Here is a 26727-nt window from a genome sequence, read left to right as displayed (position 1 = left end):
ATGATTATGCAATGCAGAGAAATGCCACAATAGTCTCAGTGTCTCCTTTTATACTTGTCTCTTTTTAAACAGGGCTTTATCTAAATGCAAATGTGATTTCAGCCTTCTGATTAGGACATTATACAGTCATCCATTCCAGAAAAGCACAATTAGCGGATTATTTTATTTCTGACTCAACAGTTCTTGGTTTAGATAGTTTGTTTGTTGTGCTATGCATGATATTTAAGTTATCAGAAGGAGATTTACATTGTTAGTCAGGATTACAGCCAGATTTTGTGAGGTCGAGGGTTTTTTCTTGGCAGATAAAAATGGTAACATTTGTGGGATTTGAGGGGGGGTGTTTTTAGAACAAAAGGCAATAGTGCATATTCTTACTATGCTTCATTGTCCTTTTTGTGCCAAGTAAGGGGCAAATTAGAGTAGTAACTATGCAAATTCTCCAGTGTCGTGGGGTGTACAAGTGCAGAGTTTAGCCTTACCTGTTTGCAGGATCTACTCACTGAGTTGTACTCATACAGCACCCCAGTGGGTCAGGTCATAAGATTATTTCTCACTAAACAGCCATTTTACCAAAATAGCCATCAAGTTTTCCATGTGCTATGGTAGATTTCCAGTGAAGTTTTCACCAGAAATGATACTGCAAACACTGAAGTTACATGCTCAGAAAAATACAGATCTTTGGTGATAAACTTCTCTATGAAGCTTACCCATGTCACAAAATTTGTAGCATTTTTGCAGCTATGAATCTGTCAGAACTCAGGATATGTTTTTTTTCTTTCAGTATGGGAGCCTCGTACAGTATACGTCTGATAACTAGACCTGGTGAAAACTTCGATCTTCAAGTCAATTAGAAAGTCCAGTATTTGTGTTAAGGTGAAGGATTTTTTTCTGAAATTCATCAGTGTAAATGTATTTGTCACACGATTTGGATTCAACAGCTCATCATTTTCCTATGAAAAATTACTGCAGTGGAAAATTCCTAATTATCTACAGTGAAACAACATTTTCAATTCCATTGATCAGTTTAATCCTGCCATCAGTTTAATCCTGCCATATTCATATGTTTACATGACTCTGGTTTCTTGCTCTCTCCTATAGCTTATTTTCTTTATGCTGAAGCAAGCTGTCCTGTACATTCCCAACACATGAGGGATCTTTGCTTTTGTGACAGGAAATCTATTGCACCACTTAGGTTTAATTAGAGCACAATGACATATGATGAGTTTACACATCAAAGCCTAGAAACAACACAACAAATGGGCTCTAGTCCCAAAGTATATTTTGGGATCCATATTGAATTGGGATGTTTCACTGTATTTAGTGGGAATATGTGAAATACAGGGTCAGGTTCTTAGGGTCAGTGGAACTATACCAATTCTTACCATCTAAGGATCTAGCCCCAAAAAACTGTGTGTAAAGTTAAATTTAGGTTCAGATGAACTTGAATCCAACTGCATATTCTAGATTTCTGTACTGGATGATAAAAAAAATTCCCATGGGTTCTGTGTAAGTAACAAGTTGAATCCTATGCCCAGTTCTAATTTGCACTGAGTTCAGAGAGTTGAGTATAGACCCAGGACATATTTTAATCTGCCACATAGTGGAGTGAGGGGTTAGCTTACATCTAGGTGCACAGATGGTCTTTATATTCTGTTCACTTGTCGCACTACTTATGTGTTGGTAAGTCACAGTCAGTGATTACAGTGCCCTATCACTTACGTAAATGAAGCTCTTCATCTCATATCTTTAACATGTATGTGGATTTATCATTTCAAGAAGAATGACTTATTACTGTAGCAATTTTTTCCTTCCATAAATGCTTTTCATTAAATAAGGGAATTGTGATGTTTCAGATACAATTTTTTTTTCTTATTTCAGGAAAGCTTAATTTGAGATATAGTATCTAGATCCCAAGTTCTGTCTACACTCAGGGTTATGGGATGGGTCCATTTTTGTCTTATTGTTCTTAATCTACATTTGTGCATATTACATGAAAGATAAAAAAACCCCTCTCCTGTATGGAGAATGCAAAAATGATGATAATGGCAAAAGCAATTTAAGCTGGGGTTTTTATAGAGTTCATCCCTTTTCAAATATCCACTTTTCCTGTGGTTATTGGACTGCTTTAGTATTTTGAGACACTGTACTCACAGGAGACTAGGCTGTTTTAAGAACAAAAGTGCCGTGTATTCAAAGTGTGGCATTTAGTCTAACTGTATGGTAATGATGAATGCCCAGCCTTTGCATTAGTCTGGCGAGGCAGCGTGTCTCAAGCATTCACCTTCAAGGCACAGTTGTTTCCTTGTGGACCATTTCTGTAACATGTGGCAGGCCTTCGTCCTCTGACCATGTTAGCATTGCTCCCCATGTCAAGTCATGAGCTGTGGGGCACAGCAAAGAGGTCAGATGGCTTCAGATATTCTTATATGTGAATTGCCTGACTCAACATGTAGCCATTTGGGTTCTAAACAAAAAACTAGCTGTATTAAAGCTTGACTTTCAGAGTTGTAGAATATGTAAACTGCCACTGAAGGAAGGAGAAAAGGAAAACACTGGTTGGAGCCAAAGATAGCCTGTGTGAAGCTGGTCTAGTCAGTTAATTTCTGTGCCTCATTTCCTATTGATGAGAGCAGTCTACAGTCTGAGTGGTGTTCTCGTGTCTGTATCAGACACTGGGAGACACTCAGGATATGGTAATAGAAGATTCAGAAATATATAAAAAAGCTAGATAGATGTCTGCTGGTGCAACACCTGTAAATAGTAATCCTTAAGCTTCAGTAATTTTTTGTAACAGACTCTAGAAGGCGCTTTATTCTTTAGAAAAGTGACTTGATTAATCAGGCTTTAAATGACTGACAGATAAAGCACCTTGACAATTACTGGGCCATTAACATGGCTTTTTTTTATTATGGCATGCCTTGTATCTGTTTTGTTTTTCATTTTCCTTCTTTTTATAACTGTATCTGTTCAGGCAGTTCTTGTTCAAATGTATTGGTAAAACAGAGAAATACAGAGTTGGATACACAGAGGACATCCAAGCTTTATTGAAAAGGTCTTGCTTCCCCTGTGTAATTTCATATGGTAAAAAAATTCAAGGCTACCAAAGAAAGGCAACATGTATGTTACTGTATTCTTTACTTGTTATAAAAGAAAAGTAAATCTAGATATTGATCAAAAAATAAAATCCTTATATCCCAGTTCCTCTGAAAAACACAAACATTGGCATCTCCTTCTATAAATTGAATACTGTTGTGACGGAATCTCTTGAACTATCAGTATGTGTCAGGAATATTACTCAGTCTACATATATCGTTCTCAGTTTTGTCACCTGCAGTACTAAATGCCGGGGAAAACTGAAGGAGGGGATTTAGCATGATGTTTGTATAGTAAGTGTTTCTTACAACTTATGGTATAAATTCGCAACCCCAAAATACTTAATTAACAAGGTAATACCAGTTGAAGGCTCAAAGTTTAATTTAAATAGTAGGGGAGAAAGAGCCAGGTGTCAGGTGAAATTAAATATCCTAAACAGGAAAGGAAAGCAAAAGCAAAGGCATATGCATAACAAACAAGACAATTTTCAAAGTTTCATTTGTGTTCTCACTGACATGTAGTAGGGATATACAGAGATATCACTGAACTGAGTGCTAGGAAGAAACTGAAGGAGGGTACCAGAATCTATTTTGAAAGTCGATTTGTATTAGAAGGGTTCCTAAGAAAACAACCTGAGAAAAGAAGTCAAGGAAGGAAGTTAGTGCTGAGAGCAATATCAAGGGTGGAGTGAAAGGTGTATGCTGGAAATATGCCCTCAGCGCGCTCTGCTGGAAGAGAAGCCCTAGGATTGAACCCCATGTTGCAGTTAGAAAAATAGCATGTACATATACCTGCTTGAGGTGCCTGTTGAGGCCTTCAACACTTGGGAAGTAAGTCAGATGAGGTGTTATGCCATGAGGTGTCCAGTATGCCAAAACAAAACTGAGATCCACTCTGAAACAAACTCTTTTATTATTATCAGGTCAGATGGGGCTTTGAGCAACCTGATCTATTGAAAGATGTCCCTGCCCATGGCAAGGGGGTTGCACTAGATGATCTTTAAAGGTCCCTTCCAAGCCAAACCATTCTATGATTATATTTCTATTTTCAAAATAGGACACAGACTTGGAATCATCCTACCTAATTTAGGCTTGTAACTGCGGGATCTGTATTATAATTCTTGTTTTGCTACTCCTGTGTTCAATGGAGAGAAGGGCAGGGAGTAATTCAGTCTATATATCATTTGAGTCACATTTTGGAGTTGCTTATCTTTCTACTGGTTGGAGGGGGGAATGCAGGGATCTCTCTACTGACTGCTGAGAGTATAATCACCTCCTGTACTCAAATGCCGAAGTGAAATGAATCCAAACCAAAAAATGCATGGAACTGATGCCCGGCATAGGTTTCATTGCAAAAAGAAAATATATTTTAGAGAAAAAAGACTGGAAAAAAACAAGAGATGAACATTTTGAAGTCTGGGGATATTCTGATCTGTATTTTAAGCTGAACTTTTTAGGTAAAGCCATAATTAGCACATCCTGTGCGCTTGGAAAGTGTGGTAGCAATTGGACCAGTCAGACTGAAGCCATTTTGAAAAGTCAGCTCTTGGTCTATATTTCTGAATTTTTGTAACATCTTTCTGCCCTACATATTTTTTTGGACAGTATCCAATTCCTGTAGTGCGTGAGGCCAAATGGCTTTTATTAAACAAATACGAAAAAACAGAACTGGAATCAAACAAACAGAATGAAAAGATTGCAGCAGTAGTACAGAGCCAACTTATTGCCCTCATGATGGAAGAATGGTTTTCTAATTGCTTGTGAAAGCTAATGGAAACCATATTTTGGCTGTGAACAATTCTCAGGAGGGATCATTCTGATGATTGTGAAGTCTTACCTCATCTCTCGTACTTTACTGATAGAACATATCAAGTATTCAAAAGCAGACACACACCATGAAGCTCAAAGTGCAGAAAACCACTGGTCAGTTTTAGATGCTAGAGAAAGATGGAATGCTTCAGGCATGAGTGAGCTTTACTGGCACATCACTGACCTGTCAGAGGCTGGTGCAGATTTACCTTCGTTATGGCATGTCAATTGTGGGAGGAGTAGATAACTGGCAGAGGGTAAAGGTTGTGATGACAGAATCCAGGAGCCAACTAATTAATATTTTCTTGCCCACAAGACATCATGATATCGTACTCAACAGTGTTGAGAGAAGGGGGTGTTTGAAAACTTACTCCAGTCAACATCATCTACTTCTGAGTTACCTGTAACTAAAAATCGGAAATACCACTTTTTGCATTTTGTCCATGGAATCTTTCCTAAATGTTATACCATTTCAGTCCCTAAGATCTTTATTCCAGTCTTTAGTAATAACAACCAAACCAAAGTTGTTATCTTAAATGTTAAATTTTGTCTTTCCATGGTGTGTATTAGTCCTTTTTGCGCTGGATGGGGCATTACCAGCACAATACAAAACACAGGATTTCCAACTGCTGTATTTGACATTGGCATCACCCATTTATCCATCTTGGGAATGGCCTTTGCCTACTTTTCTTTCCAAGATCCCCTGAATTAACCTATGATTAGTCATTAACCTATGATTAATTAAGGAAGTGACCAAGCTGAATCTTTTGCAGGTAGTTGACAAGCTGTGATGTATTAGCTCCAGTGGAAAGTCATCACAGCCATTATAGTGGTGTTTACAGAGCTTGGGGTCCAACAGCCTTTTTTTGGTTGGTTAGGGTTTTTTTTTTTATAATGTTAATAACAAATCAGGGTAAACAGCACCATACACAGATCCTTCAGCTCATTGCAATCACAAAAATGTGTCATATTGGTTATGAAGGTCAAATTGGGATTTTTGTAGCTTTTATGGGTATTTTTCACTAGGGAGTTAGTTACTGTGATCAGCATTTGTTTTGGTACTGTTTGCCGTAAATCTGTATACTCTAATACTTTGGGGAAAGGGCTTTGCTTGTTGAAAGTGTTGCTAAAGTGATTTTGAGTAAAGTCACAACTGAACTACAGAGAACCCATTTCAGCGTAAGGAAAGATGTCGGTATAAATAAGCAGGAAAGGGATCCTGACATGTTCTTCAAAGGTTTATGCCTATTAAGCCTATTGTATATCTTAGAATTAGTTTTAATAATTTACATCATCAGCTCATGAGATAGCAACCCTGTTAAGTACTTCCTTAGACAGTCATCTCTTTCCCTTGGAGGCTAGAAAAGCTTTTTCTGAAGTGTCATCAGAGCCTTTCTTAGGGGCTTCCATAACACCCATCAGCCGTGACTCACTATGTTTCTGCAGGTCCTTAAAAAAAAATAGTGTTATAAAACTTGCCTGTTGATACCAGCTAAGCAGGTGGTGAGCTATATTGTGTGCTCTATTAGTCTACACAAAAACAGGCTCATATTACTGTCACCTCCTCCCCATTCCCATCCCACCTGTTTGGCTCATCTACCTCGTTCTGCCTCATCTTATGACTTGTCATTAGTCTGCCTTGTAAATTCTCCGTGGCAGAAACTTTTTCATTAGATATGTATGTATGTGTATATATAGCACCTACCATGATAGAGCCTGAATCCTTGACTGAAGACTATGGGCACAATTCCAATATGGATAATAATGCTAATATTGCAAGGCTCTTTCTCACACGTTTCCTGTAGACAAGAAGCTCTGCTGCAGGAACAGCTCCCTCTCGTTTTACAAGATGTTACTTTTGACAAAAGATAGTTAGATTCAAAAAATCAATATAGCATAGATTTCACCCAATCTTTCAGTAATGAACAGAAAAAAAAAAACCCACCACTGTGAGGTGCTCAGATATGACTTTGTACTGTGGTTTTGCGCCATAAGAAGAGCAATGTTGTAGAGACCCATCCCTCAAGAATAAGACACGTTCCGTGTTTTTGTCATAGAATTCTTTAATTTTCTTCACATAGAAGAATCATACTTTTTGTGCCTAAAATATTAAAGATTTTAAGAGACCTCTGCTACTGTAAATCAGCATAGCTCTTGTTACCGCTATAGAGGTATGCTAATTTATATCTACTTAGTTATAGACTGAGATGGAATTTTGTTTTACTGAAAATACGGATTACAATAGTACATATCCCATTATGATGGGCATTTTTATAGGTACATAGTGAGGAGATTTTCCCCACTGCAAGAAGAGCTAGTCTATGCAAATATACAGCTCAGGCATGCGATAGTTGTGGTGTTCTATTCTGAAATAAATTCGGCCAAAGGACTTAAGTAATTTAAGAAAAAGGAAAAAAGTATTCCAAATGATGAGTAAGTATCATAACGGGTGCTAAAATAATGCCGTACACCTACTTCATTATTCAGTTACTTATTTATTATCTTTATTCTTAAGAGTAATGATGTAAAAGTGTTTTTTTCCAAATGTTAATTTAGTTCTCTGCAGATGGTAACCATCTGTTAAATGACAAGTAATTTACAGTATTTGATTAGCACTTTATATAGCTTGGATGGACTTACTGTTACAGTATGTAAGGATAGTTATGGAGGTGAAACTTGTTAGATTTGTTCTTTTCCTGTTGCCGTTACCAAAAAAAATGGAAAGCTTCAAACCTATCAATATTTTTGCCTGTCTTCTCCTATATTTATACATGTTATTTCAAGTTAAAGCCTGACATTCATAGGCCAGCTCACAAGATATTCTTGAGAGAATGACAATACTAGGAAATATTGTTAAATTGCAACACCATTTGTAGCGATTATGAGCATCCTCATTCTTCAGTGTCACCATGTGGATGGACTCTTATGGATGCTCAAGGAAAGCACTGGACGCTTGAATGAATCTAGGAATCGTGGCTTATCAAGTAGAAAACTCCCTTGGGGCTGCGATACTGCTTTGTATACTGACAGCAGCTTACACTGTGGGTCTTTTTTTAAACTAGAAAAAATTTAATATTGCAATATACCTTAATATTACCATCATAAAGTGATCTTCTTGCATGAACTGCACGCTTTTGTATTTTAATACCTTGATCAATGACAAATAACCCCCATCTGTCCATAAACTAAGTTCCAATTCATTTCATACTGTGTTTTCTTCTAAAGCTTCTTCAAGTTATGCTGTTAAACCTTAATTTGCTGACCCTGTTTTCATTGTTGTAAAATTACTTTACACTTATTTCTGTGTTTTTAATAAAATTCATTAGGTATTTTGATTTGTGTTTTTTATTTTCAGCAGCTAAAAAGCTTGATAATGGCCCCGCTACCGAACGCTGAATTAGTTCAGAACTCTTTGCAGTTATATCGTTACCTGCTTCGATGCTGTAGGCAACTTCCTGAAGAGAATATTCGTCAGCATTACAGACATGCAGTCAGGCAGGTGAGAAACAGACTTTTCTGTTGGTGGAATTCAGTGTTGTGTGGGGTTGTTTGTTTTTGTTTTTCTTCTCCTACGGTTTGGACCAACTTTTTATAACTCCTGGCACTTAAAAAATTATTATTCTGCAAACTTGAAACATTAGTGGATTTGAGGGATTATACTGGGCGTATGTGAAGGAGCATTTCTTTTTGTTTGCTTTCAGTCTGAAACCTTCTATTTTCCTTGGCTTTCATCTCTAATTCTTGTGTTAGTCAAGAGAGTGAACGATCATTCCTTACTCACCTAAACACATCTTTTATGGTGAAATTTACTGGTTCCTTGTTGGTCATTTTTTTAATATATATATATATATATATATATTCACCCCAACCCCCCGGCTGGGTAAATCTCATCTAATTGTTCATATGGAAGTAATTTCATGCCTTTGATCATACCTGTTGTTCTGTGTCTTTCTAGTTTTAACGTGGCAGACAATTTCAGTTGTTGTTCTGAATTAAAGTTCTCTGGGGTTTTTTTGCTGATGATGTATGAAAGGAGTAAAATACTTAATATGAAATTACATTTGGCAAGACTTCTTATGGAAATAGCACAGCCAGGTGCTACAATGTATATTTTTACCTTTTCAGATCAACAGTTTGTTTGCATCAAATATTTTCCTTGAGATTTAAAAGTGATCCTTATTTTGACAACTGTTGTGTTAAGTTGGCTAGCCAGTGTAACACTGATTGAATGTTGCAGAGTTTCAAAGTTCATGCCGATGAAGACGATCCTGAGCGAATCCAACAGATTATTAAGAGAGCCATTGAAGATGCTGACTGGGTCATGAATAAAGTAAGTGCATCAGATTTGTCTAAGTTTTGCTCTCTCTCACTTCAGATCAAAGAAGAAAACATCAGAAGGCAAGTTAGGAACAGCAAACTGTTCCATTGTCCTGGATGTTGAAGTGTCTGGGTGAAAGGAAATACCTAGCTACTAGGGATTTATGATTGTGATAGTTCTTGTTAAAAAAAAAATTCTTTGTCGATACAAACTTAAGTGTATTTTTTAGAACCAATGATGCTTTAAGTTGGTCTCTGTATAAATCTTTATTTCCATGAAGAATTATATTAAATTTCAGCAGCGATGGCTAGTATAACTCTATTATAGAGAAAAAAACTACAGTATTTTGCAAGCCATGGTTTGTTGATACACATCATCTGCTTTCCTAACAGGAATCTATCCTCTCTTAGTAGGTTTATGTTAACTCCCAGAACAATGTTGGGTTTTTTTCCTCCTCAGATCTTGCCTGTGGCTGCACAAATCAGGGTTAGACAACACAGTGGCAAAATTGTGATAATGGTTTGCTTGTGCTGTAGTTATCACCCAGACAGATATGCCTCTCTACTACCACAGCACTGAAAGATACCACTCAAACTGGTTTCTTATTTAAGAATGATGATTGTTTACTGTTAGACAGCTGAGAGTCACCTGGACTTCCTTGGATTTACATCTGGTTGGGGAGCATGATATGTTAACATGGATTTCTTAGAGTATCATGAAACAAGTCAAAAGTTCAGCTTGCTTTAAATATCTGTGATTTAATTTACTAAATGACTGTTAAGTCCTTCTCTCTGCCAGCCCATGAGATCCAAATGAGAATTGTTACAGGAGCAAGCACAGATTAGTCATAGATTATAAAATTATAGAAGTAGCCAAATCCCAGCAGTTATAGCCTAGTAAATAACTGTCTGTGCCTGAATCAGATCTTATTCTCCCTACAATTATGAAAAGCCACATTCTGATTCTGCTACAGAGATTGTAGTCTCCTTCATTGGAAAACTGGTAATTGAACTGTGTGAGAGGAGGATCAGATTCACAGTGCCTGCCAAGAAGCATTATCTTATACTGTAGAGCGAAAGCCTATCAAATTTCAATCTAACTTAAAGGAAACTGAGATAATTTTATGTAGATCACGAAGAGGGTTGTAAATCCTTGCCACTATGAACTGTTACCTTTAGTTATGTGCTCTTTCCCACAAATAATTGGGTTTTTTCCTTTTTTTTTTTAGTATAAAAAACAGAAGTAGAAGAGGAATGATGAAGACAAGAATGTCCTTGGTGAACATCCTTAGAGGACTTGCAGTCAAGCCCAGTACTATATTATAGTTATTGCCTGGAGTTTTCTCTTAGATAATACAAATAAAATAATTTATATCTCATTGGGATGTCACGAAGCTAAATTACTATTTCTGAAGCTATTTGAGTCTATAGATTAAAAGGCACAGTCTAGGTTCAAAGTATTAGCTTGTATAATCACAAACTTTAGCTTAAAGCCCAAACTTGTCTAAGATTTGAGTCACACAGAGAGCATCTCAGGAAAACTTACTGAGAATAAAAATGTAATGGAGTACAAGTCATTAACAAATAATAAATAGTGCCCTGTCTGTCATTCATATCTGATGAATTACAGCATCTCATCTGAAAGAACTTAACTAGTATCTGAGCATAAAAGTCTATACTGGGAGTGTGCAAACCTGAGAAATGCTCATTGAGGATCAGAGCAAATTTATCTTTACTTGATTGTGAACTAGATTACACTGTTAGGTCTAGATCCACCATAGCATAGCAGTGTTTGATACACTTATTGCATAGGTTATTTGGTGGCAAGGTTCTTCTGCATAAGTAACAGTGGTTTTAAGTTTGTGTTTGTGTAACGTTCTGAATTAGGGTAGTCAGTCTGTTATGTCAGATCATCCTCTGTCAGGATCATAGATATGTTTTTCAGAGTGAAGCAGAGGTATGACTGGAGCACAGGTCTGGTTTTAATCTAGTAGCAGACACAAGCATAGGCTGCTGAGTGGAGAACTTACCCACAAGAACTTTAAGCCCATCTGAAACTTGAACCACAGTATTTTCCACTTGCCTGTCGGTGCTACGGGCATATCTTCATTCTACTCTGTAGGTTTGCACTTGAACTAATGGTTGTCTTTTCTTATTTAAAGATAGGTGCCTGTCACCCTAATCTCTAAACTCTCATGAAAATGGACGCCATTCAGATAGGTTTTTTGCACTGAATGGTATAATCACTGAAATGGGCAATGTTGTACAGATACAAAGGCCTTCACAACTTTTTGCAGCATATAATAAATGTCCTTTAAAAATGGGAGTCCATGTCCTTTTTAAAAAGACTGTCTTTTCACTGCCCTAATAGATTTTTATCAGGGAAAGCTCAGTAGAAATACTAGCTATCTTAAATAAAATTAATTTAGGGGTAAAAGATTTTCCTTTTGAAACATGACCTTTGCTTTTAGCTGTACTTGGAACTTTCTGCCTCCAGGTGGCAGTGCATGCTGCGATGCGCATCCGAAGTCCTAAGTATTTGGGGGTTGGGTTTATTTTTGCTGTTTCCAAATTGTTGAGCTTCCTCACCTGCCAAAATAGAGCTCAAGTGCTAAAGCAGATCTCTTTTAGGCTCCAGTTTGTTTTTTTTATTCAGCCATGAAAGAAACAAAAAGAAAATGCTAGCTCAAAGTAGTTGAGAAGAATTTGACGAGTGCTATAAAAGAAATGGGGGCTGTAAGTGAACATTTATACCATAAAGTACTGTATCAAAAAATTTCCTTTGTCTCTGCTAACCCTAAACCCTCCTCTTCAAGAATTCCAGCCCTCTGTTATTCTTTCCTCTGCCATCACCACTATTGTTCCTCTTTCTAGTCCTACATCTTTCACATCACCTTATACACCCTCAACTTCGGTTTGTGTTCTGTATATTCCTTAATTCTGTTCTCTCCCATCTTATCTCTCTACCCCACTTCCTTCTCAAATCTTTTTCTGACAGGTGCATCAGAAGATACTCAGGTATTATGCAGGGGTCATCCTTCTGCTTAATTTCAGATAATAAAGCATGAAGGTAATGAAGTTTCTCAACAAAGTAGGTGTAAGTTTTTCTTCATGTGAGGAAAACCACTTATCTTTCAAAAAAAAAAGTATTTAAGTAGAAAGTGCAACCATTCTGGTTTAAACTTTCAAAATAGTTTGATGCAAGGTAGAACATAGAAAACGTCAACCTTGGCAGTTGACGAGGAATATCCAGTATGAAACTGAACACTGTAATAAAAAAGCAAGTAGATTTGATAGATGATAACTAAATGTGCTACTTTTAATCAAGAACAGCAAACAGGTGACCCATGCTGTACTCCAATTCTATTGTATATGTTTGGTCTGTAGTATGGAGATGCACTGAGCTTTGTATCAGTGCAATAGTGAAAACAATAACTCAGTAGGATTAGCAGCGTATGGAAACATACTAGTTTCCTGAACTTTAAATGTAGTGTGCTCAACAGCCCTCCATTGCTTTAATTGTCTTGCTTGATGTAGTGTGAGACATATTTTGTTCAATTACTAAATAGGATAATTGCATGTGTCTAACTCATTCTTACATGCCTGTTATTTAATTTATGGATAGTTCAAGAGAGAAAGCACCAAGGAGCTGGAAGGTGCAACCGTGGCATGTCTGCAGCTCCAAATGTCTGAGGTGCCAGCTGATATATGGGAACATCAGACCAAAGGTATGATAGATGTAACTGATACGGTAGGACCAGGATCTGTGAATTTTAGACTTTGGAAACTGGTAGAACATGCAGTTCCTAGTAGGATGCAGAGGGGGAACATGGTTGCTGAGGCAGGAGACACCGTGACTGAGTATTTTGACAGTAGTGGTTCAGTTGTAGGCCATGATGAGATGTCTGAGTCCTTTTTTTTTTTTTTTATACAAACATAATCTGGTTTTCAAAGTAATAAACCTTTTAATAGAATGGAAATATAATGTGAAGATAACTTTATTTACTCTGTTATGGAGCAAAGAATTTTCTTGGTGGTGGTGAGACACGATGCAAACTATTGACTTCCTTGTAATGGTGAAAGTAACTCCAATGTCACAGACAGACATGTTTCTCTAATGACCAAGCTGAAGAGTCATTCAGCTGCATAAGCTGAGGCTTTTATGTTTTCAAGACATTATACAAATTCTGTTCTTCAACAGAAGAACCAAAGATGTTATATTAGCCTAGATGTAGATGTTTTAAAACAAAAAAAAAAAGCTCACAGTGCTCATTAAACTGTTGATGCAACAAAGGATAATGCCAGTAAAAAGGGACAAGCCTATACTGTTCAGTATACAGGGTTTAGTTTTACTGAAATGAAGAACCTGTTTCTGTACTTCTATATCATGCCAGTTCTGGTAAGTAATGGACTATTGATAGGTATATGCAATAATTGAGTGATTAAGGGCCCATCATGTCAAAGCCCCAGTTTTTGTTGGCCGCACTGATGAGCAGTCCTACAGCAAGCATTCAGTTACCAGCATCATTTTCAGTGTGGAATAGTATCTCCTGGCCATTCATTAGCCTGAGGGTTTTCATTGTGTTTACACAAATGTAATAACTACATTCTGGAAACAACAGTTTTGCAGCTGGTTACTGTAAGACCTTGGGTCAATAATGTCTCCTAAGTACTCCTGTACAATTAGAGGAGCTGAGTGGAATTAACCGTTCAAAGGCTGTATACAAACAATTCTGTCAGTTAAGCTAGAGAGAGGTTTTCACAGGAGGCTTGTTATGCAAGGCAAACATTAGAACAAGGAAAAGGCAGTTGGGAGACTTCTGCTTCATGCTTTTAATTCTTGAAGTATGGAGAAACAGATTATTTAGATCACATTTTAGCTAAGGAAAATGAGAAAAAAGTTCTTAGTCATTAGCTCCACATTATATACTTATCAACATTCAGTCTAAGGACAGAACCGAATTTGGTGCTATACTTTTCTATGTATATAACATTAGGAACCTAAAGCTGAAATCGTGTGGAAATAGTCTGTACGTTACAAATGTGGAAGTGACATGTCTAGAAAGACTGGAACAATAGCAATTTACTGGTGGGTTAGTTGATGTGCTTTGTTTAGTGTTTAGGTTCTTGCTCTTAAGCCCACAGACAAATGTTAAAGGGTCTACTTTTGTATTACCAGCCTTGGAGCCTCATGTAGAAGCTTTCTGTGTAGTGAAAATCTTTCCTTTTTTTTTTTTTTTTTAAATTTGTTGATATCAGGTTTTGGTATGGAGAAGACTGTAAATTTGTGGTTTATCTAAAATATAGGATAGTATTCTGCACTTCACGTGGTTAAAGAGCTGTATATATTTCTGATCACACTGTTATGTCAGAGGTGTTATTGATTTCAATTCACTCTTGCCACTGAAAGTCATCTGAGCCCTGTGGGTACTGAATAGGATACTTCCATCCCAAGCCAGGTTTCGCTTAGCACCATTTGTCAATAACTGAATATTCTTTAAATCATTCTTTAGCTTTAGCACTTTGTAAACTCTTTCTCACTTGGTTCATTATGTCACAGGCATTGCTTTTTGTTTAGAGACACGTGAGCTTAAGAATTTGGTGCTAAACAAAAACATCTCTTCTGTGGTGTTTGGCTCATTCTCAAATGTCATAAGGAAGTGATCTTTACTGCGATACTATAAAGAACAAGTATACACAGTATTTGTGAGAGAAACAAATAATATTCATTGTGATCTTTTCTTCAGGGAAACAGTTTCTTATCTGTGAATAGCTTTTAACTTGGCATTACAAATTGTGCCTTCATATAAAGCTCTGATAAGATGCAACCCGAACAGGCAGCACAGCGGCTGTGAGTCTTAGACATTCAATATCATAATATTCATTATGAGAGTCCTTGACCTTAAACTGTAAGAACGAATCTTTAGAGCTTTATGCTCCACAATGTAGCATCCCTCAGTGGCATCCAAAATAGCATATGTTTATTTGAAATGTGTGAGTAGCCTCTTTGTCAAGAACTGTGCTCTAAAGCAAGTCAGTAATACATGAAAATGGATTCACTCTGTGCTGCGCTGCCCACTTGGTCAGTTGCTTTACTGCAGTCTTTCCTACTGTTCAGAGGCGGTGTCTTTCTTCATGAGCATGAGCCAGCTGGCACATCTTTCAACTTTTGTATTATTTGATTAATTTATCTTATACTTCTGTCAAGCCAGGTTTTATGAAATAGTGTTAACTGAAGTATACACTAGTCATCAAGTACTCCTTTCAGCTTGTGATTAATCAGGGCAGACACATTAACTTTTTAAAAAAAAAAGTTCTTTGAAGAATATTTTCTGTTTTCCTCATAATTGTGTTTGATATTTAAAATAGTTTTTAAAAGTTTAGAAGCAGATGGGGGCATCTGTTACTTGCAGCTAAGAGCTTAATAATGTTTGTATTTATCACTGGTCAGAGAGGTCCCTGACACTGCACACTTAAGGGAGTAATCCTGCATACTTAAGTAAGCTAGTAGATTATGAAGAGGACAGTTCTGGAACTGCTGTTTATTGTGTTTACGTATGAACTGAGAGGCCTAAGAAGTTAACTTCCCTATTCTGTAACTATCAACTGGGTGCCTTTTACCCCAGAAGAATCTGCCTTCATATTCTGCGTTAATCTATTTTGAAAAGGATTAACTTGATTTTTTTTTTTAATCGGTAACTTCTGAGAGAGCTTTGTTTGGGTGCTTCACTACCTTATATAAAATATTCTCTTTCAGCTGCTGCCCCACAACATTAGATTGAACTGCCTTATTACCTGTGTGCTTCATCTGTTTAAAAACTAGTGCACTTTATGTCCTTTTATTATTACAGCTTATTTTTTGCACAGTCTTTGGTATCCTTCTTGAAAGAGGTTTAAAAATGGTGGTGTTTTGATTAATATTTCCTGTCACTTTACAGAATGGATTTTAAAAGATAGAAAATTGACAATAAATTGTTGCAACTGATTAGTTTGACTCATGTTCTGTATTTGGTAACATCACACAGGAACTGGGATTTTCTCAGTCTTACTTTCATTTTCTCAATAACTTCATTCACAGAAAGCTGTATCTCAGATGGTATGAAACAAGGAACAAGGAAAACAGTGTGTTTCAAAACAAATGTCAAAGAGAAGTTAGTAGTCTGGAAAATATTATATCATGATGGTGGACATGGGCAAAGGCTGTATTTGCTGGAGACGCCTCCCTGATACTCACCAATCCTGAGGACTGATTTTTCATGCCTAAAAATAGAATATTTGGTTTTCCACAATTGTGCAACTGCAAGGGCTGCTTTCTCTTTTATTTTCTGTTTCCACCTCACCCCCTTCTTAGAGGTCGCGAAATGGTGTGTTTAACTGCAGTTTACAGTACAGAATGCAGAGACCTGTTGAGTCTTGGAGACTTTTCTCCCCGAAGAGCCCTGTAGAGTTTGTCCTCTCTTAGCTGGAAGTATCTCACGGAGTAGGCTGCAGCTTTATGGCCAAGATTTTCAAAAGTAATTCTCGGATTGCTTTTTAGGTGCTTAACTTGGGAGACCTTGAAAATTATACTTGGTGATAGTCTTACATATTTCACTGTGTTGCCGTATAACCTCAGGATCACTTCTTTGGACTGCTACTTCATATTCTGTCTTGTCCGTTTGGATTACGTGGAAGGGTCTCTGGTTCACTACATAGTGATGCATACTTGTAACTGCAATTAACAGTTGGGTTTTCACAGGCAAGACAAGAGTAAACAACAACTTATAGTGGAATCTCAATACCGGGTTTTTTTTAAGAACCAATGAGAGCTCTTAACATACCTGATTATCTCACATACTCGTTTGCTCCCACTCCCAGTGTTGTGTTAACCGTCTTCCTTTAGCCTGATGATTTCAGTGCACAGAGCACCTCTCTGACTGGTTGGGACTCTCTTGGCAAGTAGCAGTAAAATGGTTATTCCCCTACTAGTGTGACTCTGAATTAGGAAGGTATTAAAATGGTAATGATCACTTTACAGTTATTTCAGAAGCACAGTTTAAAAATACGGATATCTCCAAATTCCGCTCCCAACTGACACAATACAGCCTATAGGATTTCACAGTTACACTATGCCAAGTCTGGTAATTTCTAATTGATTAAATGCAGTGAAAAGACATCCAGTGTGTATTATGAAACTTAAGAGATGGAGAGCCAATCCCTGCCCTCTGTAACTTGTTTGTTATCCTCAAAGTTAATTTATAAGCAAAGGTGCAGGTTTTATAGCTAATGTAATAATACAAAGAATGTACACAATATGAGTGGTATTTAGCATAAAAAGTAACATGAATGAAATCCATGTCTGACTGAGAGGGGAACAGAACCATAAACTCTTTCATCTAACAAAGACGCTTTGAAAGGAACAGCTTGGGTGCCATACTGAACCTGTAATCAGCTGACTTTATTGTACTATATGTGTGTGGGATTTTTTTATTTACTATTTAGAAAGTGTTTTCAATTTTATAAGTATCTGAAAGAAATCACAGATCATAATTATGTAACTTTGCTCTGTAGAACTCTATAAAACTCTTAAGAACCTCTGGAATTCATAGGGACTGTCTGTTAAAAGAAAAGCTGGGAGACATAAATCTTGCCTTTATGCTCTATCAAATTCTGTCTTGGTCTATAAGAACAAAGGCATTCTAGATAATTGCTTGTCAGGGAGTTTACTTTTCATGCTGTTCATGGGTTCTGAGCCAAAGCCACTGAAATCAAAGGGAAAGACTCCTGTGTACTTCAGTGAGCATTCACAATCTTACACCATTTTTCACTACCTTGAATACTTAGAGAAATGTACCATGCTTAATCATGTTTACCAGAATTACAAGTGAAACAGTTTTGTTTAGCCAGTTTTACAAAACATAGCCTCTGCAGTGGTCCATATGGCCTAAGTTCAAGAGGTGGGTCTGATGTTGAGGATGTATTAGCCTTCAGCAAGTCAGCTTGGAGACTGGAAACAAAGGCATTACTCCTAGTTACAACTGCTAAATAAGGGGAAGGCATAAAGAGGATTCTGAAGTTTCTTTGACCACTAGTTGCTTTCATTTTCCATGCTCATACGCTCTTTTGGAAAAGTAAACATTAAAAGTCATGCTGCTGTCTTCTGTGCTGAAGAATTACATTCCCTTTTTCTCGTTTTCAACTTTATCAATATTAAAACCTGCAGTCTATTTAAAAATTAGTTGATGGATTGCTGATCATTAGTTTATACTGTGCTCATTTGTGTGTATCAACAGTGACCTGCAATACCTCTCTGGTGAAAATGATCAGTCATTCTCCATGGTGCATTCACTTCTGCTAATTAATCAGAGATGAGGTGGTGTGTGTTTTGCAAAATGATCATCTAACTGGGTAGGAACTGATCTGAGATGAGAAACTTATTACAAAAACCTACCAAAAGCATGCATGAGCTATCGTTTCTTAGTTCCTTATCCAGAGCTATCAGACACTGTGTGGGAAGAAACTGTGGGTATATCACTATGTACTTGAGAAGTCATCTTTCCTGATATGGACATTCTACCAAATCAAGATATTGTTAACTGTGAGGATTTATCTCTTATCACTGGGAAGTCATTTCAGGATGCCAGTCATCTGTCTGTCATACATGCAAATTTGCTCTTCCATTGAAAAGAAATGGGATTTCAAAAGTAAAAACATGGGAGGAAATCAGGATCAGAGATGTTATGTTGGATGAGGGTTTTGACACTTCATGGAAATACAGGACATATTGATCCCTGAAAGTCCTACTAGGAAGATGAACAACTGTTCTTTTGGAGAATTCTCAGACTGTAATTAAGTCTTAGAAGCTGGTACGTGAGAAGAGAGAAGGAAACAACATAGTGGTTTTCAGCTTGTGCTGGTCAGAGAACTATCTTGAGCTGCTTTAACCTTACAGACAGTGTTGTAAAGTCACAGAAAATTCCCCTTTACATTCCTTTCTGCCATGTCTCAGGTGACTAAGCCAAAACTAATCATCATAAAAACAAGATGAGGCAAAAACATGCTTTTGACCAAAAATCTTACTATTTCTGTCACTTAACAGTGAAGTACACAGTCTACGTCAGCTTCTTTTGCTTTGGTGGCTGCGGTCCAAATATCCTCTTACTGCAATAGTCAGATGAAGCATTTAGACCGCATGAAGTGATTATTTTGCATCTTATCCTATTGGGAATAGAGACAAAAATGGTTATGGATAATAATAGTACCTGCTAATTAATCTGTAAGAATCCTTTGATGTTTGTACTAGGACTGTTTATTATAGATTAAACCCTATGACTTAACCCACTTCATAAAGCCATTCATCACTTTTCTAGAATCTGACCTTACTATATATCAACACATTCTTCCACATCTCTATTATTTTTTTATTTTTAATAAGTGACTTTTCAAACTCCCAAGTGATGTTCCTCCTTCCAAATGCAGTTTCAAAGCCTATCCTCTCTGTCAGTGTGGTCAAGAGTTGTATAAATAAGCAGTATGTTTGCTCGCCAAATGAAAAACAAGCTAAATAGTATGTCCCTAGCCTGGAATTCCTATAGAAAGAGAGTGAGGTAGGAAAAGCAGTGTGATTAGAATATCTGCATCTAATGAACTCATTAACTGGGTGTACTTCTGTTGCAGGTAGTAGTGGGAGAGAACACTTTTTATTTTCTGAGGGACTGAGGCAGGAAGGCTTCACTACTAATTCTAATGAGGAAAAAAAGGACAGATTACACATGGACTAAAAAATTTAAATTTAGAAGCTGTATAAAACACCCCCGTTTCCTTTTCCAAAACTAAATATACCAGTTTCTATCAAATTTTTCACACTGGCTCTTAGTAGTAGTAAATATTGGTAAGTATATCTGGACCCAGAGAATCAAAGAAAATCTTCCATTCTGGAAAGTGGTAGAACAGATGGGGTTTCTTTCTTTTTTTTTTTTTTTGGTGTCATACAACTGACATATTTGAGATGCTTGTGTAATGAATGCCTCTCTCTGCCAAGCTTTACATGGAGGTTATATCATGGTTCATGGTAGACTGTCACAAAAAATAAGAAACTTTTAAAACACTTCTGATAAATTTAAGTCTGTCAAACCAGGTTGACCCAAAGAAATATGCATGGTTACAAAAAGGAGTGCTTTGCATTGCACAAGCAATCTGTGAGGATGGATTGTTAACTACTAAAAAATGAGGCTGTGCAGAACTGGTCTCAGACATCTATTTCCAGATCTAACATTTTCCAGAATATTGCTTCATTAGAGAAGGCTTATTTGTGGGCTTAGCAATAGTGCAAAACCACAGTCAGGGTGGGCACAGAAAGCTGATTAGTAATGTGGGTCAGCAGAATGAGATTTAGCATTTCTAGATGTGGGAAATGTTCCTGTGGCTGTTTCCTTCTTGATCTACCCATGCATTTAATCCCTTTTCTTACCAAATAGATAAGCAGGCTGGGACAGTATTGACATAGAAATATTAGGCAGTTTTTGAGAAAAGTTCCCTGCTGGTCATTTAGAAGAAATCAATTAGGGAGAGAAAAATTCCAGAGATTTGGGTAGAAGTATGACTTGATAGAAAGACAGACACGGTAAATATGCAGATCAGGTAGCTTGAAATAGTTTTTTATTTTATGTGGACTGTTTAGTGGGCCCGTTTTAAGATTTTTGGAGCAAATGACCGAGATGCCCAATGATTCTTTCGCAGTGCTCCAGCAGTTGCAACTGCTGCAAGTATTGTAAAGAGTCCAGCAGGAGGGTGCCATCTGTTTTGATAATGAATTAGTAATGTCTTCTGAATTCATTTTAGCATTCTTCAGCCAACCAACATCACAGACTTTTTATGGAAGGAGAATGTCTCACAATTGCTTCATAAAGTAAGCACGTGGTTTAGTGGCATAAATAAGGTAGCAGTACACTTTCAGAAGACAAAATGATTTATGAGTATGCTCTTATTTTCTCCTGGTTTTGTCCCCTTCAAATTCAGCTTCATGGTTGTCCCTCAGTGAGGAGATACAGAACTGGATGATGATCCATCCTTCTCTGGATATCACAACTGGTCCATGTTCTTCAGAGCCAGAATTTTCAGACTGGGATGCAGTACTACAGTGAATGCAAACACTTGCTTTAGGATTGAAATTCAACCAATGTCTGAACTTGTGCCTAAGACTGATTTCTGTTGACCCAAGTCAAAGAAATGGTGGTCAGTATTTTTTCAAAATGTGCACAGCAGCACACAGTATTAACACGCCAGTCAGGAAGGCACTCAAATATGGAGATAAGTAGGGTGAGAGAAATTGAGAAGAATGATAAACATAATCTCTGGGTCCAGTACAGGAGGACAAGGAAAATTTTAGTTTTACACATCAGAGGTTTTGTGGGAAAGGCTGAAAGGACAATTAGTGATACTTTAGCAGAGAAAACATGCTTTCCAGTTGGTCAGAACTCCAGAGGTAAAGACCTCAGCACAGTCCCCAAAGGAAAGAGAAGAAAAAATCGCTGTGAACGTTGTCATTGCCTACACTCACAGTGAGTCTACAGTAATCAAGGGAATGATAATGAAAAAATTATGCTGTGAGGGGAAAAAACGGTTCTTGAAAGCATGGTTTCTGATTATTTCCCGATACAGGTAAGATCATTTATAATTTTCTAATGATTTAACTTCCTACTTCCGTAATCCAGGATGGAGCACTGTTGCTTCTGTTTGCATCTAAGATTATCCTGAGTGTATAGCACCCATTTCAGTATTAAGCAAAAATGTGTTTTTCATTATTTTAATATTATGCCTATGTGCTTCCAAAACAGAATATGGCAGAAATGGACTGCATTACATGCAAACTTCAGGCTCTGGGGACTTTGGTGGACTTCCCAATAGACTTAATAATAACCTTTTTCAGAGCTCATTAAACTCTGAAGGAAGTCTCTTCATATTTCATGCAAAGCATGGACTGCACTTTGTAATTACACTAAGTCTAACGTAAGTATGTGAGATCAGCCATTTAGAAGAAAGTTACGTAAATGGTAAGAAACAAAAACCCCACATTTCAGATATCAGTGATGGAACACTGGATTAAGAGCCCAGACTGACTTTAAATATTTATTTGGTGTGAATTGCAGGTAAATTTTCAAGTCCTGTTAAGCTGAAGAATATGATCCACCCTCCATGATAACAGAGACTTATAACCCTACTCAAGGATTTTACAGAGTGGCTAAATCAACCTCCAGAACTATATCATCCTCTATTCAACTTCAGGTTTTGGAGCAGTTTCTATGGAAGTGCATTGTTTTAATGATATTTCTAGCATATTCCCATGAGAAATAATACAGCATTGGCTGTATGTTCCTTCGCATTGTGGTTAGGCACTGTGCTGTGAGATCAAAATTTTGTATGTGTTTTAGCAATATTTTAAGATCTTTGGATGAAAAACAGCACAGAAATGTAGAATGCAGTTATACCATATAAAAGTAGTCCTCATAATTTCTTAGACTGAATTTTAGCTTCTGTTGCCTTTTGTTTAAGGTGGTTTTAACTTTCAGAACTTAAGTTACTTTTATACTTCAATATTCTGTTCTTTGTTTCAGCCCAGAAATTTATGGATTGTTTTTTGAAAACCAGAATTTAAATCTCTTGTATTATCTGACCTTGATTAGAAATTCTGAATCCTACTGATGTCAGCCAGTGCTCTGTTACTTAAATTGGAGTTTCTTCCACAGACCATGCTTTTGCTAAATGAGAACACATTTGCAGTTCTGTAGTTCACTGTTATTTCTCAAGCAAAAAAAATCTTTTTGCACGTGGTAATCTTAATGTCATCTTCCTTTACATTCAGCTGTGACAAGCATGAATTGCAGGACCAGAGATAACAAACACTGTTCTATACATTTTCCCTATCTACATGCCAGCTTTTCCTTATGCTCCAGACAGTGACATCTTCAATAGTCTAAATATAGTGAAATTATGTTGAGGAGTGTAGGGCACGCAGCCCAGCATGCATGCAGCCCCGCAGAGAGCCACACGCAGGACACCGGTTTTTATGCCCGGTCAACTGCCAATTGTTATTTTACTTTTTTGCTTTAATCTGCTAGTAGCTCGCCTTTACTGCTGCAGCTGCGGCCGAGGATCCCACGCATGAGTCAGTACGTTTCAGAAGTCACTTCTGCTTGAGACAACGTGCACCCAGGCACAAAGAAATCTGGTTATTGGTTGTCTGATTGCTTTGTCCCTCCTTCACTTCCTCGGCGATTTTTGTAATATACACACATGGGAATTTTGGAAAGGGTGGCTGACGAGGGGATTTTGTTATTACTGCATTTCAGAATTTGGCCTAACTCTTACAACTGGCAGACAGGAAGGGATGGGTTTACTGGCACAGCACTGTAAATTTAACACTCTCCTCAACTTTCATTTTCACCCTCAGATGTTCACGTCATGAAATTTTCCACTCTGCCCTGTCATCATTTAACATGCAATCTTACACTGCCTAGATCAGGAGATGGCAAATTAAACATTACACTTTTCACCCTAAACTGCTGCTTTTAATATGCCTTAAATCTGCAGAAACTAAAAAGGGGTCCAGACAGTAGATTTCGGATCCTACTTGTATTTGCATATTTTAAAGTGCCTAGACCTGAGTCTTCTATTTTGCTTTTGATAGAAAGTTGTTATCCCCACTTTATAAAGACCATATCAAAATAATGAAGAAGCCAGTGCAGAAGATGCTACAGTTAATGGTAAATACATTAAAATCCTTAAAGGTACAGTAAGCAATCAAAACACTAAACCAAAGAAACAGTTTTGCCATCTTGCAAAGTTTGAGGGAATATTCAAACCAAACAAATTTTCTTTGGGAAATGAAAAACCAAACCAGTGTAAAAGAAGATGATTAACAGTCGTCAATATGAGGAGATATTTGGGAACACCTTTTTTAACAGTAGTTATTAGTATTATAAACTGTATCTTTCTTTGTCAGAAACTACCAGAAGCTTCCAATAAAAACAGTGAATCTATTGAGGTTCCAGAGCATAAAGGCAGGAAGAATTGGTGAGAAGCTCTATTGTTTCATTGCATAAATCTTCATTTTAAGACGTACAGTGCCTGGGAGTTGGCTTCCATGCACCAGCTTTTTTGTGTTTAAGAGTGCAATGTCATAAGGAAAGAAAGTGTCCTTAGAATTATTTTCACTTTTTTTCACCTTATAAACTAGATGTAGCAAATTGATAAAGATGAAGTCTTGCATTTTTATAGAAGTTACCCATTTCATTTTTCATGTCTCCATTACACACTTAAAGTAGAGGGTGAGAAAGTGGAAATTTCTAGTCTATATTATTGTATAATTCTCCCAGTGTGACTTGGACTGCATATGTAGTTGTCACTGTTTCTATGTCCATCCTTTAGTACAGAACGTTTTCACCATACTCCACTCAGAAGAGCTTTAAGGACAATGACTCTGAAACATACCCATGTGAGATTAGCAAGCATGGAAAGATAAGACCAACAGAAGTGGGTCACCTATAACCTTCAAAAAGTTTTTATCATACAACTCCTGGATTCCTCACAACCCATGTATCACAGGCTTTCTCTTCCATTTCTGGTACATTTGGTATTTAGTGTAGGAATTTGGGAACTAAAAATGTATTTTTTACAGATAACATTTTTGGATGAGAAGTGCAAAGTTGCTAGCAAACTGAGACTTGTAGATACTATCCCAGGGTGGTCTGGCACCCAGTCTATGACACAAACACTCACCATTGTCATTATTTATGTATGTATTTACCTCTGGGTTGAAAAAGTACAGAGGTGCTTTCCTGTGGCTCAGTGCCCCATCGTACCAGGCATTGGATACAGCACAAAGAAAGAGACAATACTTCTCTTAAAATAACTCTTTAAGTATGTAATACACACTAAACTGTTGCCAGGGAAATTCTCTCTTCTACAGTTAAGTGATAGCAAGCTGGAAAATATGAATGAATTCTCATAGCTAGTAGAGAAAACAGCACTTCAGCCCAGAAAAGGAACCGAAAGTGAATGAATGTTCTTAATGGACCAAATAAGTTAAGTTATTTGTACCACAAAGTGGTCACATGTGAAAGAAGTAGTGAGCATTTTATTGAAAAACATGAGTCCATTTCTGTGATGCAAATGGTCTTTTGTGATCTGACTCCATTTTGACTGATTATCTTAGTATTTGGTGTCTCATCTCAGTTTACTAGGCAGCTTTTTTGCTGTGAGTCCTGCCCCCCATACTGACTTGTAATTGTTTTCTGGTGGTTCAAAAATATCTTGGTTACAGCTGATCTTGCTGATGGGGCAGGGACATGGACCAGGTGCCATGTGGGGGTCCTTTCCAATCCTTTTTTAATGACTATGCATTACTGGTACTTTAAGGACCAAATTTTCTGTTCTGCCAGTAAAGTTAATCAAATGGGGTAAAGCAGGAAAAGGAAATGCATGAAGAACAGAGCCATCAGTTTGTAAATGCAAATAGAGTACTTCATCCTTATCACAGGAGGAGCATGTGAAGTCTTAGCAAATCTTCTAAGATGCCAAGTGTTTATAGGTGCCTGCAATGTTATATTTTGAATTTGTGATGTTGTATGCAACATTTCTGAAAGATTGTCATGGAGACATCTCAAATAGTTAGAAAATAATTAGGTTAGTTAGGAAAAGGGAGTGAGAAAAAAATCACTAGTAGTTTGTGAAAAGTTGGAACAATTGAACATCATCTCTTTAGGGTTACCTGAAGTTAGGAAAATCAGCCCTTGTTATCATCAGCTTTGCCTCAGTGTAATAGTTCTTTGAAGACTCAAGGTGTCCTGATCTCAGAGGGGCAACCTTACAAACAGAGCTTGTTTTTTAAATGTTTTTAAGAATATAACTTCTTAAGCTGAAGCAGAATATTGCAGTCAGACAAAGAATGTGACTTGATTTGAATGAAATTGCAGAAAGCTTATTTTTGAGGCTACAAGGCCATCGCATTTTCAGAAACAAAACGAAATTTAACTCAAAATGACAGCATGGTCAGAATGCCATTGAATAGGTCAAACATTCTGCTCTGAAAGGGCACCTCTTTCATCAAAGTTAATGCAAGAAAAGCAACTAGTTCTTGCATTTTGATATGGCAGAGGCAGAAGTGGCTGTGCAAAAATAGGGAATATATGCGGAATTGGTTTTCTGAGGGAGGAACTTTCCAAGCAGTGTAGAATATTTGTAGGAGGAGTGCACAGTGAGATTGTTTAGTTAACCTCTGACTCCACCTAAGAAATGAATGGTGCCGTCTTGCTCTTATTATACAGAAGGAGTTTTATTATCCATGTTGGTGAGTAAAAGGGCAGGTCCTGTTTGAAAAACTGGAGTGACTGAGCAGTTCCCTGAATGGCTGTACCTGAGCCAATCCTTTAACCAATTCTCATGAGGAAACAAGATGTTTCTCTTCTTCTGGTCATTCCAAATCTGATTTTTCATATCCGATCCCTACCTATCCTTTCCTTGATTTCAGCAG

At 37.2% G+C, this 26727-nt stretch overlaps 2 protein-coding genes across 8 annotated transcripts in view; both read left to right on the top strand.

The window, feature by feature from the left end:
- The window catches only part of LYRM9 (LYR motif containing 9), a 42297-nt gene extending 31700 nt beyond the window's left edge, over window positions 1–10597 (top strand). For 4 of the 7 annotated variants that reach the window (XM_076354850.1, XM_076354846.1, XM_076354847.1 and 1 more), the window contains exons 3-5: window positions 8257–8400; window positions 9139–9231; window positions 10448–10597. In XM_076354850.1, the coding sequence (XP_076210965.1) occupies window positions 8275–8400; window positions 9139–9231; window positions 10448–10465 (237 nt within the window). In that variant the 5' untranslated portion in view covers window positions 8257–8274 and the 3' untranslated portion in view covers window positions 10466–10597. Of the gene's footprint in view, window positions 1–781; window positions 874–8256; window positions 8401–9138; window positions 9232–10447 lie in introns of all 7 variants that reach the window. The other 3 variants (XM_076354852.1, XM_076354851.1, XM_076354853.1) reach the window with 3 other exon arrangements.
- Window positions 10598–12571: 1974 nt separating this feature from the next.
- The window catches only part of NOS2 (nitric oxide synthase 2), a 36382-nt gene continuing 22226 nt past the window's right edge, over window positions 12572–26727 (top strand). Inside the window, exon 1 of the mRNA XM_076354843.1 lies at window positions 12572–12946. The gene's annotated coding sequence lies outside the window, so the exon portion shown is untranslated. The remainder of the gene's footprint in view (window positions 12947–26727) is intronic.

Source organism: Aptenodytes patagonicus, chromosome 17 (genome assembly GCF_965638725.1).
Source record: "Aptenodytes patagonicus chromosome 17, bAptPat1.pri.cur, whole genome shotgun sequence".
NCBI classification, from domain to species: Eukaryota; Metazoa; Chordata; class Aves; order Sphenisciformes; family Spheniscidae; genus Aptenodytes; species Aptenodytes patagonicus.
The sequence above is the reverse complement of the archived record's forward strand: the minus strand, read 5'-3'. Positions and strand labels throughout refer to the sequence as shown.